This window comes from Stenella coeruleoalba (genome assembly GCF_951394435.1).
Source record: "Stenella coeruleoalba genome assembly, chromosome: 20".
NCBI lineage: Eukaryota > Metazoa > Chordata > Mammalia > Artiodactyla > Delphinidae > Stenella > Stenella coeruleoalba.
The window spans coordinates 10,495,801-10,510,880 of NC_137166.1; the positions used below are offsets into that span (position 1 = coordinate 10,495,801).

Sequence of the window (15,080 nt, forward strand, 5' to 3'; positions counted from 1 at the left end):
ATCTATGTGCTAGCTTAGAGTTTATCAATTGCTATTTCTATTAGCAATCTCACAGGGCTGTTATAAGGGTCAAAGTTAAATAGCTGTAAAAATCTAATACCTACCAATTTTAACGTCGGGATGCTACCTTTTCACACACTGTTTCCTCTCTTTGCACCTTTTAAGTGGTTCACTTGTCTTCACATTACATTGCATCCATTTGATAGTTATTGTCTTTGGCTTTTGTTCTCCATGCTTTTGCCCTCAATTTCCTCGTCCCTCCAGCAGGCCCCTGATTTTTGCTTCTCTTAGCGCCCTTTCCTGATCATCTGAGCATAGAAATGCCATCTTGCATCAGGCCCGTGGCCTGCCAGGTGAGTGTTATAGCACCCGGGGATAATCCGGGTGAATTATGAAGGTGTTTTGCAATGTAACTCTGAAAGTTCAGGATGAATTTCAAATGCTGTCCATTCCCAGCTAAGGTCTTGTCTGGCCAAGCCTTCAGGGATGACTCCACAGACATCTGCTGCTGGATCCCAGGAGTAGAGTGTTTTCTGTTGAGACTCCCTGGAAACCTGAAACTCCTGCTGGCGTGATGGGGGGCGGGGGCGTGTTGTACCCACTGGCCCAAGGCTTCATGCTACCCAGTAAATTAGGAGGCTGAGATGAATCTGGCATCTGAAAAACAGTAGACCCACTTTCAGATTCTACCCCTGACACTTACCCAAATTATGTCAGCAAGGAATTACTTTTTTGTGCATTTGACATTCTTACTTTCCTTTTCCAGATTAGGCAACGATGCTACGGAGTACTTTAATGCTTCTGCTCTTTAAATGTTCATGTTACCAAGTCTAAGCTTGCTCTTCTCGCTGCACGACAGGCCAGTAAATTGGGAGACAAGGTGTTGAGGCAAGGAATAGAGACTTTATTCAGAAAGCTGGGCATCTGAGACGATGGCAGACTAATGTCCTAGAGTACCATGTTATCGGGGTCTGGGTGCCAGTTTCTTTTATAGAACAGAGAGGGGGGGAGGAGGTGAGGAAGTAAAAAGACCATAAGTCTTGCAAAATATCTCCTGGTTTTGGCCATCCTAGGGGACGGGATGTGTTAATTTCTTCTTTACTGGCCATTCACAGGTGGGCAGGGTCAGGGTGTTTCCCTGTGGCCTGAACAAAGGCACTTTAGTTTAACATTCAGGCAGGGGCAGGGTTCCCCAAGGGAGGCCATTGTGTATGCCAGTAGCTATAGACAGAACAAAAGCAGTGGAAAGCAAAGGTCAAAGTAAAAGAAACAGATCCAACATGGAGTCAGATTTTGTTCTTCCCTGTTACATTCATGGTGTTTGGCCCACCACCAAGTAAGCAATTAATTAGTGGGAGTAACTTCTATTATTTTCATTGTCCTCACTACATTTCTTTCTCAACCAAACTCGAGTCTCTGTCTACCACAGTGGAACTTTCTGAGACATACGTTTGCTTTGTGCTTCAATTTTCCTAGTTCTACGTTATTAACTAAACCTATGATATCCTTCATACATAAAATTAAAATTTTAATCGGAGCTCTTGGGAAAAAAATATGCCTCGTGAATGTAACGTTTTTTGGGTGCAGTCCACAAAAGGTTTTAGGTTTGTGAGTGAGAGTACTCATGAAATTCAGAGTAGAATGAAAGGTATTTATGAAATATGTATTCATTGGGCGCTTAGCTTTTGCATGGTACGTGAAAGGACACTTAGACTCCAAACTCATGCCCTTTGAGTATGCTGCTGTGTCTCTTCAAATGGATGAGAAGGAAGAATGAAGGGAGAACCTGACACACTTGCGTCATCATCCTGGCTGTGTCTCACTAGCTTAGTAACCTTGGCCGGTGACCTTACCTATCAGTGAACCCCAGTTTCCTTCTGTGTTAAAGGGGATTAGAATGACCCCCTCGGAGTGCTGTCGGACAATGAAATGAGGAACCCTACAGAACATTACCTGGCAAAACGTTTGGCCCAGTGTGACTCACAGAATATGAGTCCCCACCGCTCTTCCCCATTCTGGGGGCAATGGCGTCGACGTCCCTGCTGCTGCTACTGTTATAGCTTAGCTGTTCTACAGCAAGAGAGCTTCCAAAGTTTTGCTAAGTGTGTTACGTTACACTCCTCTGATGGATTATGTCCCAACCATTAACAACGGTGGTGCAGGGAATTTTAATACCTGCAACATATATTCCACATATAATACTAGTGAAACAAAGCCATTCACAAAAGTATATTGAATGCAGTTCTCAACTATATAAAACAGTGCTTCCAGAAGGAAGGTACCATGATAGCTGTGGTCATCTTTGAGGGGTGGATGGTGAATTACGCTTGTTCTCTCATCATACTCTATTTTTCTGAGGTTTTCAAAAACAGCTTGTATTGGTCTTGTCATCATTAAAAAACAAATACTGTTTTATTACTGTTTTTAACTTAAGCCCGATCTGCAGACCTTCCATACTCAGTCTACTTGTCAGGCAAATTATCTGCTTTCTTTGTGGCGGGGGCGGGGGGGGGGGTTGTTTTTGTCTGCATTCTCTTTCTGTGCTTTTAAACCAGAGAACTGTTTCCTAATGAGAGCAGTGTGTTCAAAGCTGCATGTCTGCAAGAGATCTTTCATTTACTGTACGGTTAACTCATTGGGCAAAGCAATATTTAGGCAATCCTGAAGAAGGGTTTTTTTTTTTTTTAGGCATGAGGGAGCATGGGGTGGGGGGCTTAATTGTGATGATTTTCCTCTGTGTCGTTTAGCAGTTTTCCAGGGCTTTTCATTATAGCAGCACTGGGCCATTTGAGGTACCTGCTTTCTAATCAGCGCTGGCTGCCTTCCAGTCAGCCTCGGCGGAAACTCACTAGGCACAGGGTTTAATTGGGGCCACCCACCATGGAAGCGCTTCCCCCCTTTGTCCGGAGAGATGGAAGCTCTTAATGTAATGCACATAAAAACGTCCAGTACTGCAGAGCAGGCACCGGCGCTCTGATGTCCCAAGCCTGTTATTATGTCCCAGTTCAATGTCAGGTTTTCAGAGAGACTCCATGCAATCGCAGGGGATGCTTGAACTCTCAGAAAGAGAGCAATAGAAAATATTGGGTTGTAGTCTGGACACCACCCCTGATGTTTGGAACCTCTCTAAATAGATCCCAGACTCCTGTAAAAATTTGAAATCAGCCCCCTCCCATCCCTTTTACAATGATCCCTCTGGCACCTTGGATTCCTTCAATTAATTCCTTGCAGAAGCCAGTTGAGTTCCAGTCCTTGGTTTTAAGTGATCAGCCTCTTGAAATGGTGCCCGGTAGCCTTTTGGAAACGCCAGCCTCAGGCAAGGTGGGGACCAAAGTGACTACGCAGCTTCTGGAAAGAGACTGCCTGCGCAACGGGGTGCAGGCCCCATACAGCACTCCTGGTGGGCAGGTGATTGTGTAATTGAGTACATGGGGTGTCTAGCAGCCCGGATCAGGGTGGTGGTTCAGGTGATGCAGGTTAATCAAGGGAAACAGAACTTCTTTTGTGCTTAAAATTGGAAATGTTTAATGTGGATGTGACTGTGGCATCTGCCAGCCTCCTACTGGCTGTGCTTCCCGGGATAACACAGTTGGCATCCTAGAAATAAAGAGTGGACCTGCTTTGCCCACCCCCAGCCATCGCAGGGAGAGGGATGGAGAGAGGCAGGGAGAGCGAGAGAATGCATGCTAATGAGACTGCCACTTAGCAAGTGCTTCATCGAGCGCCGCCCCTGACGGTCATGAAGATCCCTAGTTCTCTTCCGTCCATCCCTGGGAGACAGTACTGTTTTTATCGCCATCTTGTAGATGGGGAGACTGAGGCTTCTAGAGGGCACGAGGTTATCCAGGTTTCCCCAGTGGTGTCGCCATCCTACCTGTTTGACTCTACGGCAGCCCTTCTGAAACGTTCACGTGTGGACAACCACCCGGGGACCTGGGTCTCATGCACGTTCTTGATTAGCGCAGGACGTGATTCAGGCCCGAGGCTGGAACTGAGATGCTGCAGGTGATGGGAAGCCTGCTGGTCCGGGGATTGTACTCTGAATATAGAGGAAACAGACAGCGGTTGGGTCTTGACTAGCTGCATTTTACATTCACCTGGAGCCAGGGGGCTTTAAAAATGCTCCTGATGGGCATTGAGACCCCCTAATTCAGGATCTCTGGGGTTGGGATTTGGCCAGTGTGCACCCAGGTTGAGGCCATCTGCAGAGTTGGGGAGTCCTATGGCTGAGATGATCACGGTAAGCCTCAAGGCCCTTAGGTTTACTTGAACAACAACGAGAATGAACGGTTTGGTTAGGAAGGGGAGGGGAAAAAAGAAAGACCACTGTGTCCTGGAGGGTGAGGTACGGGATACAAAATGAGGCCATGCTGGGGAATAAGGGAGGGAGTGAAAACCAATAAAAAGAGCTGGAGCTAGTTCACAGGCAGGTGTGGGGCCAGTTGGGTGGTGGATTCTATCTGTCACAGGAGGTGGGAGTAATGAGGTTCCCTGGTTGGGACTCGCCAAGGAGGGCTGTCTCAGCAGCCTGGATTGTTTTCCTTCCAGGCAATGAGGTTTCCATTCAACACAGTATCACCGTGAGTGAGCCCTGTTCCTGGTACTGGAAACAAAGATGTCGATGGCATCGTCTCTGCTCTAAGCAGGCGGTGACAGTTGGGGTGGGGTCTGGCCTCCACTGTGCTTGTCTCACTGACCGATCAGAGGCTGAGGGAATGGCAGGTTGTAGGAACACAGGGAGATGGACTTAACCCAGCCAAACTCAGCCCAACCCACCCAGCCACAGTGATCAGGGGAGTCTGTCCTAGATGAGATGCCCCTTCTCTTCAGTCTCAGGGGTGACACACGCTGAGGGCCTGAATTAAAGCAATCACGGTGAGGATGAGGGACTGATCTTGAGGCATCCTGAGGTTTGATGACAAATATCTCCCCCTCCACATCCGAAAAATACAACAAGCTAGTGAATATAACAACAAAATCAAACCACGGGGGGAAAGTGGTGGGGTGGGGGTGGGATGAACTGGGGGATTGGGATTGACATGTATACACTAATATGTATAAAATAGGTAACTAATAAGAACCTGCTGTATAAAAATAAATAAAATTCAAAAAAAAACCAGACCTAAAAACACATACAAAAAACAGACCCACAGATACAGAGAACAAACTAGTGACTTCCAGCGGGGGTGGGGCACTATAGGGTCGGGGAGTGGGGTGTACAAACTATTGGGTGTAAGACGGGCTGCAAGCATGTATTGTACAACACGGGGATATAGCCAGTATTTTGTAATAACTGTAAATGGAGTGTAACCTTTAAAATTGTATTAAAAATAATTTAAAAAATAAAAGAAGTTGATCAGCAGAAAAAAATAAATCTCCCCCCTCCCGGCTTTGCCTCCCAAATTCAGGGGAGATGCCCAAACTTCCCAGCTTGGGGTTCTGGGCAGATGGCGGCAGACGGAGAGTAGCTGATGGTTCAGGCTTGGTGCCTTGTTGAGTTTAGGTGCCTCTGAGGCAGCCAGTCAAACTGCCCTGTAAGTGGCTAGAAATGTGTGTCTAGAGCTTGGAACAGAGATTTGAGCTGGAAAAAGAGATCTGGGAGACACCGGCACATCAGATGGGATGTGAATGTCCAGGAACGGAAGAGGTGATCTTAGGAGAAAAGACAAGGGGAGGGAATGGAAGTCTGTGGATGCCAACCTTTAACGGACATAAAAAGGGTGGGAAATTTTTTGATAAGTAAAAATTAAACAAGAAAGGAGAAAACAGGACAAGGTAATGACCTGGAATCTGAGCAGGTGAGAGGTTTTTGAAAAGGAAGCAGTGACCGTGAATTTCAAGTGCTACAACAATTTAAAGACGACACACTGCCAGGGGCTCAGTTTCTCTCTCTCGCAAACATTTTTAATGGTTCTCTCTGAGTGAGAGGTTTACACATTCTGATCTCTCTGTATTTGGTAATTTATTTATTTATTTATTTTTTGCGGTGCGCGGGCCTCTCACCGCTGTGGCCTCTCCCGCTGCGGAGCACAGGCTCCGGACGCGCAGGCTCAGCGGCCATGGCTCACGGGCCCAGCCGCTCCGCGGCATGTGGGATCTTCCCGGACCGGGGCACGAACCCGTGTCCCGTGCATCGGCAGGCGGACTCTCAACCACTGCGCCACCAGGGAAGCCCTGTAATTTATTTTTTTGTTGAAGTATAGTTGATTTTATTTCTCTTATTTTAAAATAGCTTTTCTCATCTCATGATTATGAAATTACCCTTTGGAGTCTGGCCTTAGTGGGGACAGTTTCAGGAGACTGAGGGCAGAAGAAGTGAAGGGTAAATGACCAATGCATTTACCTTCACCTACACGGTCCAGCCTTTTGAAAGGGCACTCCGAGAGAGTGGGAACACATGGGAAGGATGCTGAGTACATGGGGGGAAATGATGAAATCGGTCATTTAGAAATTGTAATGCAGCACTCAGCAGTGAGTGGGATGAATCTCTGCTCCCATTCACTTCCCCAAGCCAAGATAAGGAAAGGCTTAAGAAAAGATTGCAACCCAAGCTGGGCACTGTGGATGGCTGTGTCCTGCCTGGGCTTGAATTGAAATGGAATCCAATAGGTCCTAGGCTTCTAAATCCTGCCCCCAAAGGAGTCAGTAGCCCAGAGGCGCACTCTTGTCCTAATTTGCACAGCTTCCAAATTTTGGCTACTTTACTTCGAATGCTGCCTCAGAAGGGCACACCATTTTTTTCATTTAATTTTTATTTTATATTGGGGTACAGTTGATTTACAGTGTTGTGTTACTTTCAGGTGTACAGCAAAGTGATTCAGTTATACATACACAGAGAAAGATAAATATCACATGATATGATATCATACTATACGTGGAATCTAAAAAGATGATACAAATTAACTTATTTACAAACCGGAGACAGGCTCACAGACTTCGAAAACAAACTTACGGGTGCACCATTTTTGAATGCACACCGTGTCTAGGAGCTGCAGCCCTTAAATCTAATGGAAGATATCAGGATCCAGCCTGGAGTTTAGATGAAAGAATATTCAGATGACATCCATCTCTAAGCAACAGTTCACAGCTGAAGGAAGTGGAGTGGCTACAGGAATAAGGTTCAAAGAAGTTCCCAAAAAAGGGGAGAAGAGCTATCATTTAACAAGCACCAGTGGTTTGGGGTTCTGCATCAGACATTTTCTGTTTTATTCAACCCTCATGAAAAAAAAAGATGTGAAATAAGGATCGTTCAGCCTGTGTGACAGAGGAACACATAAAAGACTGCGTTCAAGGTCACATAGCAAAAATACAAGGACTACTTTGACTGAAACCCAATACAAACCAACTTAAAAGGCAAAGGAATTGGAAAGAGCTTTCTTGGCTTAAATGGCAGTGATTTCAAGGATTAAAGGCGCAGGTACGAGAATCATGGTCTCAAACTGGAGCGTGCATATTTTCCTCTTTCCTTCCTCCTCGATGGATTTCATTTTTGCAGCTCAAGGGGATGGCTGCTGCAATATCCAGGCTTTAATCACATATCGTGACAACCTCAGCTGAAACACGGTTTATTCTCCCAAATTGTGTAGATCAGCACCAGCAAATGATTCTAACAAGTCACACTTGAGTCCAGACCACCGCGCCCCCCCCCCCCCAACCCCGCTTTGGCCAGACATTTTTTGCCCGAAAGAAAGTGTTAGTATGTTTGGGCAGGTCTAAATCACGGATTAAACCAGAAGAATGGAGATGGAAATGTTTAGAAGGCAAATCACTCTCTCCAAAATTCAAAGATCTAATCAAATAACAAATCCTTCCTGCTCATAACTGTATCAAGGAGCCAATCCCAAGCCCGTCCTTTATTCTTTCTATTATACTTTGCTTTCTCCGTGAATAAAAAAAGACTCGAAGGCATCTCAGAAGCTTTAAACCCTATTGGCTAGGAAGCAGTGCTGGCATTCACATGGAGGTGTAAGTACAGTGGGCCACAATTACGGGTTTGTAATATATTTAGTTACATCAGAAACACCCAGGTGTTGGTTCAAAGACAGTTGTCTGGGCTTCATCCCAGACCCACTTAATTGGAATATTCATAGGGATGCCCAGAAATGTCAGGTCTAACAACTGCCCAGGTGATTTTGATTAGCAGTAGTTGTTCCCAATCTTGGCTGTCCCGGGCTTCGGGCAGATGGGCTGGTGTTAAATCTGTGAGTTTGGGAGTCATCGGGGCAGATGTCTAAGCCTGCGCGTGATGAGATCTGGTGGTTGAGAAGGAGAGAATACTTCATGTAGACAAGAGTCATTTCCCTTTCTCCGGCAGCCTGAGATTTTCCAGAGCTTTGGCAAAATATATGCTCCATTCTTTGCTGCACAGAGAGTGCAGAACTTGGCCTTGAGTTCGTCTGTGGGAATAGGGAGTCTAGTTGTAATGTTGCCTCTCCAGTCTGGAACAGACAAGCTACTTTTAATTGTAGGGCTTGGGAAAGGGCTGAAAATAGAGCCGTGAAGCAGCACATATAGACAGAGCAAGGGAAGCTGAGATGAATAGAGAAAGTCTTAACATAGAGACAGTCAGACAAGCGCAGGTTGCAAAGAGAAGAAATTGATGCCTGTGTCCCAGGAAAGCGGCATGATCGACTAAATATAATTTGAGCTGAGAGAACAATTGGTAGTTCCTAAATTGGGTTTGCGGACGATCTCCTGTCACTAATGAAAACCCGTCTATGCGTGTCATTTGCTTGAATTTCACTCTTTATTTTGCATGGTGAAGGAAACACTTTATCTTTCTGGATGGTTATCTCTAAAGAAGATGCTGCTCTGTCCTCCTCCCTTTCCCCCTCCCCACTGTTCTTGAGGACGCGGTTGTAACTGCACCTTGTTTTCTGAGACATTGGCCAGGAGGCAGCCCTTGCCTCTCAGGGCTCAAGGATGGAAATCCGTTTCCATCTCTTTATTTTTCTTTTTGGCTACTGTGTTGAAATAAGTCCCGTTTACTGTTTCTAGGTTACCCTGTTCTAGGTTCGGATACTTGTTTCTAGGTTACCCCGTTCTAGGTTCGGATACTTGGCTTTGGACATCTTTCTCTTTGGACATGAAAATGCCTTCTACAGGAAACCGTCAGGAACCTGACGGACCATTCAGTGCAGCTTTAAAATGCCAGAGGAGGGGCAGCATCCCCCTGTGAAAGTCAGCTGTGATGGGAGAGGGGCTAAACGTTTCTTCCTTTCTGTGCAAGAGACCCTTGCATCCTCATGGAGCAGAGATCAAGGAAAAAGTGAATCAATAACAGGGATCACCATTTATTTCTTGCTCTGACCAGGAGGAGGTATGTGACTTAAAGCATATTATCTTGAAAAAGAGGTTAAACTTATGTCGGTGTAAAAAGATGAGAAACCAATACCTAGAACTGTGCCACTGATTTTAAAGGATGGAAAAGAGTGAAACTGTGTGATCTCTCCATTTCCATTTCCCCAGCATTCCCTCCCTCCCTCACTCTGCCCCTCTGTCCCTCCCTCCCTTCCTTCCTCTCTTTCTCTTTCCTCCCTTCCTTCCTCCCTCCCTTCCTTCCTTCCTTCCTTCCTTCCTACAAATACTTACTGAATGTCTTCTCTGTGCCAGGGTCTGGGCTAAGTATGACAGAATACATCATGAAAGGGATCATTTTTTTCTTTTCCCCATTTGTTCATGCAATGTTTGTATCCCTCTCCCAAACTCATATATTGAAACCTAATCCACAGTATGATGGCATTTAGAAGGGAGGGCTTCGGGAGGTCATGAGGGGTCATGAGGGTCATGAGGGGTCATGAGGGCCGAGGCCTCATGAAAGGGATTAGTGCCCTTATAGGAGAGATCCCTCGCCCCTGCCACCTTGTGAGGACACAGCAAAAAGGCCATCTATGAACCAAGAAGCAGGATCTCACCAGACACCAACCGAATCTGCTGGTGCCTTGATCTTGAACTTCCCAGCCTCCAGAACTGTAAGAAATATGTGTCTGTTGTTTCTAATCCACCTAGGCTGTGGTATTCTGTTATAGCATGTCAAAGGGACTGAGACAGATTACTATGAACTTTAGATATTCTTTATAGTGTCTTAGATTTATAGTTTTAAAATCAGCTCAGATTTAGATTTCCAAGTAATTTAGAAGCTGGTGCTCCTTTGCAGTTCACAGCTGAAAGGACCATGTGCTCCCGCCTCTCTGTCACCATCTAGAGGCAATGTATACATATTGCAGGGCTAGTTCCTGGAATATCGAGTGTGGAAAATCGTCCCAGAAGTTGGAGCTTGCAGTGTTTGTGTGTCAGCCCTACAGAATAAATTGGACCCAGGCATCTGCAAATGAATGGAATGGGAAGTTTTGCTCACATAGGAGTATATGAGACGGGGGTCTTGATTTCTGTACCAAACCATGGAGGGTCGGGATCTCCTGGGTGCAAACGTGTCCGAGGGTACGGGAGAAGAGCTGTAAAATCAGTGGGGGATGGGACACTTAGAGGAAGTTCAAGAGGAGGCTCCAGTCCCTCAGCGGTGGGCACTCAACAAATACTTGTCCCATTGAATGAGAAGCTATGAGGCTCCACATCAATGGAGAAAAATGCCACAGAGTAGGACTGGAGTCCACACTATTCATCCAGGTTCTCACTAGGGGTGATTTGGTTTCCCAGGGACATCTAGTAACATCACAACGTTTTATCACAATTCTGAGGGTGCTACTGGCATGTAGTGGGTAGAGACCAGGGACGCTGCTTAACATCCTACAATGCACAGGATGGCTTCCACCACAGAGAATTATCCAGCCCCCAAGGTCAATAGTGCAGAGCGTGAGAAGCACAGGTAAGAAGTGTTCTCTGAGACTCAAGCCCTGACCATGGTGAGGAACCTCTACTCCTGGTCGCAAAAGAGCAAGACCAAAGGGGTGTGGATGACTCCATGCAAAGGTGTCTCACGGGAGAGATGCAGATCAGGGACATGGTTTCACTGGGCCAAGTGTGAGCACACCACGCACCCCTCCAGCGTCCTTTAGAAGCATAAAGCACTGAAGTTACCTGGGTCAGAATCACCCACAGCTGCTTGCTACAAATGCATATTTGGGCCCAACACCGAATCTCCTGAATCAGAACGTCCACGGCTGGTGGCCCAGGCATCTGTATTTTAAGCCAGCATCATGGGTGATTTTGATGCACATTCAAGTGTGACATAAGATGGATAAGCAAAAGCAATTCCGGGTACCGTCTGTTCTTATTTTTAAAGCCCACTTATAAAGGGCTCAGAAGGACATGCACTTAATCCTTGCGATGCTTTTGCTAGATTGTGCTGAACTCCCGTTTTACAGATTATACAATGGAGGCCACAAGAGCTTAAACAGATTACGTCGTGAAACCCACGTGATTTGTTTAACCTAGATTTTCTCACCGTGAGGCCTTTCCACACAGAAGCTGTGCCACCTTCTCTGCTTTTCTAGCCCCAGCTTTAGATCTTCACTGATGCATCCAGTGAAACAGACCCTGAACACACACACACACACACACACACACACACACACACACACAATCTTAAATCTAAATTTCTTACATGCTTCACCCACAGCCCACAAGGTCCTGTTGACCTGGCCATCTGCTATTTCTGTCTCTCCCTCCGGCCTGTAGGCCTTCCATCATGGCAGGTACGTTTCCGACTTCAAGACCTTCACTCACACTGTGCTCCGTCTCCGGACATGCAAGACCTCACTCCTTTCTTTCTTTATAAAACTGACCCCCTCTCTTTGGTCCTCTTTGAAATGTCAGCTCCTAACAGACATCTTACAGTTACACGCCCACTCTTAGACCCCTTCCAATTAAATTAGATTCTGCTCTTATTCTTTCTAACTTAGGACCCCATTCTTTTCCTGTAGACTATTTGTGATCATTTTGGTTCTGGTATGGTCGAGTTATTCCTTGAGGGTCTTTTCCATTAGCCTGTGAGGAGAATATATTTTGTTCATCACTGCAAACAGTGGGGATCGAAAGATCAAATAAACGTGGCGTGTAATCAGCAGGCACCCGGCAGAGGGGATGCGCATTCGTGGCGATGGCAGCAGTGTATGTTACGGCTCATTTCTGCACGTTGCGGGGTCTGGGGCCAGGATTCAATCTTGAGGAGCTGGAAACGCGGTCACTTGAAGAGGTGAGGCCACCGCCGGCCAGCCTGGGTTTTCACACGCTGCAGCCGGTGGCAAGGCTCTTGCTTCCAGCCCTCCAGGCCGCCTGAGATTTGCGAGTTACCGGGATTGCTCTCTGGGTAGCGAGGTTCTCTGGAGCCCAGCCAAGCCCGGTTTCCTCAACCTTATCAAGGGGTTAATAAGGCCCACCTTTGCAAGGAGAGGGTCCGAGGTGAGCGAGATAAAGCAGAGGAGGGCAGCTGGCCCTTTGGAGGTACTGAGAACGCTAAATACCTGGGCTGTCTCGCCAGGAGACTTGTAAAACAGAAGTCTGCACCGGCAGCGAGAGAAGTCGCGCCACTCACCTGAGTGCCGCCCTGCTCGGCTCATCCCTCCGTGCGCTTCAGTGACGTTTTCCCAGCCTGGCCCAGGGCGCTCTCCTCCCTCCCTCGGCGGTCGCTCCCTCCCTCCCCCTTCCTCTCCCCCAGCCTCCCCTCCCCGTGCGCCCCCTCCCTCGGAGCGGGAGCGGGGAATCCCACGCCCTTGCACCAGCCCGGGGGCTCGGACGGGCCCGGGAGCCGCTGGTCGCCAATCACCGTGCGGTGGAGAGGCGGGCGCTCGGCTCCGGCGCGCTGGGGGAGCCAGCTGGCTCTGCTGGCCCCGGGAGCCTCAGACGCTCACCCCGACACAGACAGACGCACGGACGGGAGGGCAGGCGCGAACAGAGTCCCCCGGCCGTCTGCGCTCGGAGGCGCGCGCCAGCCCTGGTCCGGGGCTCCCCCGTGCCGCCTCCAGGAGCCGCAGGCGGCGCTGTGCAGGCCGGCGCCGGCGGGAGGGAGGGCGCGCGAGCTGCCGGAGCCGGGGAGGCCCGGCGCTCCCGGCCCGCGATGTGAGCGGCGGCGGCTCCCACCTGGCGCCGCACCTGGAGCGCCGCGCTCCGGGGCGGCGGGGAGGATGTGCGCCGCCCGCAGCCGCCGCGCCCGCACCTGACCATGGAGTGCGCCCTCCTGCTCGCGTGCGCCCTCCCCGCCGCCCGCTCGGGCCCGCCGTGGGGGCCGGCGGGACGGGGGCGCGTGGCCAAGGCAGGTGCCCGGCGGGGAGGCGCCGATGGCGGGTGGCCGGGGACCCCAGCCCCGCCGCGCCCCTCACGCACGGTGTCACCTTTTCTCTTGCAGGCGCTCCAGCTCTGCTGCCTTTGCTGTGCGTCGGTCGCCGCAGCCTTAGCCAGTGACAGCCGAGGCGGCGGCGGCAGCGGATTAAACCACGGTTCGTATTCGCCCCCCCGCCCCCACCCCGCAGAAGGGCTTCTCCAGGCACTTTGTCCTTTCCTTCCCCCCAAAGAGAGAAAGGGCAGACGAGGCCACCCCTCCCCCCCACGTGGCAGGTGTGCGCGCGTCCTGGAAACGGTTCGTGTTTGGAGAGGGGGATGTGGCCCGGACTCTGAACTTATCGGAAGAATCAGTGCCTCAAGCTGCAAGTCACATAAATGAGAAAACAATACTTTCCCTCGTTCACAGACGGCTGGTTTAAAAAAAAAAAAAATCCGTGCTGTGGTGAGAAATTAGAAAGTGAGTGGATATTGACTAGGTAGCTGGTATCAAAGGGCACCGTCCTCATCTCCTTCCTCTTCCGGGAAAGGACATGCCCCCTTCTTCCCCCATCTTCTTTCCTCCCCCATCTTCCTTCCCCCCCTTCACTCCTGTCCCCTTTCTCCCTTTCCTTCCTTCTTTATCCCTTTTCTCTTCTCTCGTATCATTGATTCCCAAAGATCACTTTTAGAGAGAGGAAAGCAGGTAGCCTCTGGTGGGGGGGCGGGGGGGTTTGCTTTATCTCCTTTTAAGTTCCCTCGCTTCAGACTTCCAGAACACTCTTTACTTCTGTCATTTATTAACTTCTCCCTGGCACCTGGAAGGAAAATCCTTGTTTCCATTGTTCCCATGGGCTACTGGAGAACAGCTGATTCCTGATCCAAGGTTTCTATAGCAAGACCTTGATGTCTAGCTGGGGTTTTATCATTTTTTAGTCTTGCAGGGTTATCTCCTCCTCTCAGGGGACCAGGGATCATACTGGGGAGAGGGGGGATGGCAGAGTCATGGAGAAAGGCTGTGCCGCCAGGGAGTGGGTGAGCGAGGGGACAGGGGAGAGCCAGGAATTTGCCCTTGAGAAATTCGCCTTTTGTCCAACCAGAAAAGCTGGCTGCAGTTTCTAAAACAACCCCTCATTGTTTCATCAGGGCCAAATGGCTGGAGGTCCTCTCCATTCCAGCTACCACCTGTAAGGACCTCATCTTTAGGTAGCCCCTGAGCCGATTAATCAGATCACTCACTACAGGGGCCCTGACTGCCCCTCTTCCCATCAAGGACTGAATATTACCATCAGCTTGCTTGTTCATTCTCCCCTTGGAAACAAACTAGTAGCAGGTGTCTGGGTGGGGGGCTTTGCAGGCTGATTCTGCAGACCGCTGGCTGGATAAGGCTTCTGCGTGTTCTCCCAGCTAAGAGCAGGCAGAGTTTCAGATGGCTTTGGTCAAGGAGGTAAGAATCAACTTACAGAGACTGTGTCTGAGCACATGTCAGGGATGCTTTTCACAATTAGGTTTTAGTATGGGGGAGGGAGAAGGTGGTTTGTCCCTAAGAAAAAGCTGTGTTTAATCAAAAGCCACATACCAGGAAAACGGCAGAGTAGCAATTTTAAAGAGAAGAGAAATCATGTATATCCCACTCAATTTTTTTAAGGTTAAGAGAAAAACATTTTTTTCAATTGCTTTTTAATATGCATGTCAATTAGGTAGTATTTCTAGTTAAAGGAGTGAAGAAGAAAATGGGGGAGAACGGCAAGAACCTTGTAAGAATGAATTTCTCAAGCAATATGAGTAACAGATGGTTCATACACAGAACATAGTTGAAAATTATTGTCATATTGGGATTTTTTTTTTTAATGTAGGACCAATTA

The 15,080-nt window shown here is 48.4% G+C and overlaps 1 protein-coding gene across 1 annotated transcript in view; it reads left to right on the top strand.

The window, feature by feature from the left end:
* Positions 1–11,465: 11,465 nt before the first annotated feature.
* Positions 11,466–15,080, top strand: part of ADAMTS18 (ADAM metallopeptidase with thrombospondin type 1 motif 18) — a 157,615-nt gene continuing 154,000 nt past the window's right edge. Inside the window, exon 1 of the mRNA XM_079907168.1 lies at positions 11,466–13,394. Within this exon, the coding sequence (XP_079763294.1) occupies positions 13,121–13,394 (274 nt within the window). The 5' untranslated portion in view covers positions 11,466–13,120. The remainder of the gene's footprint in view (positions 13,395–15,080) is intronic.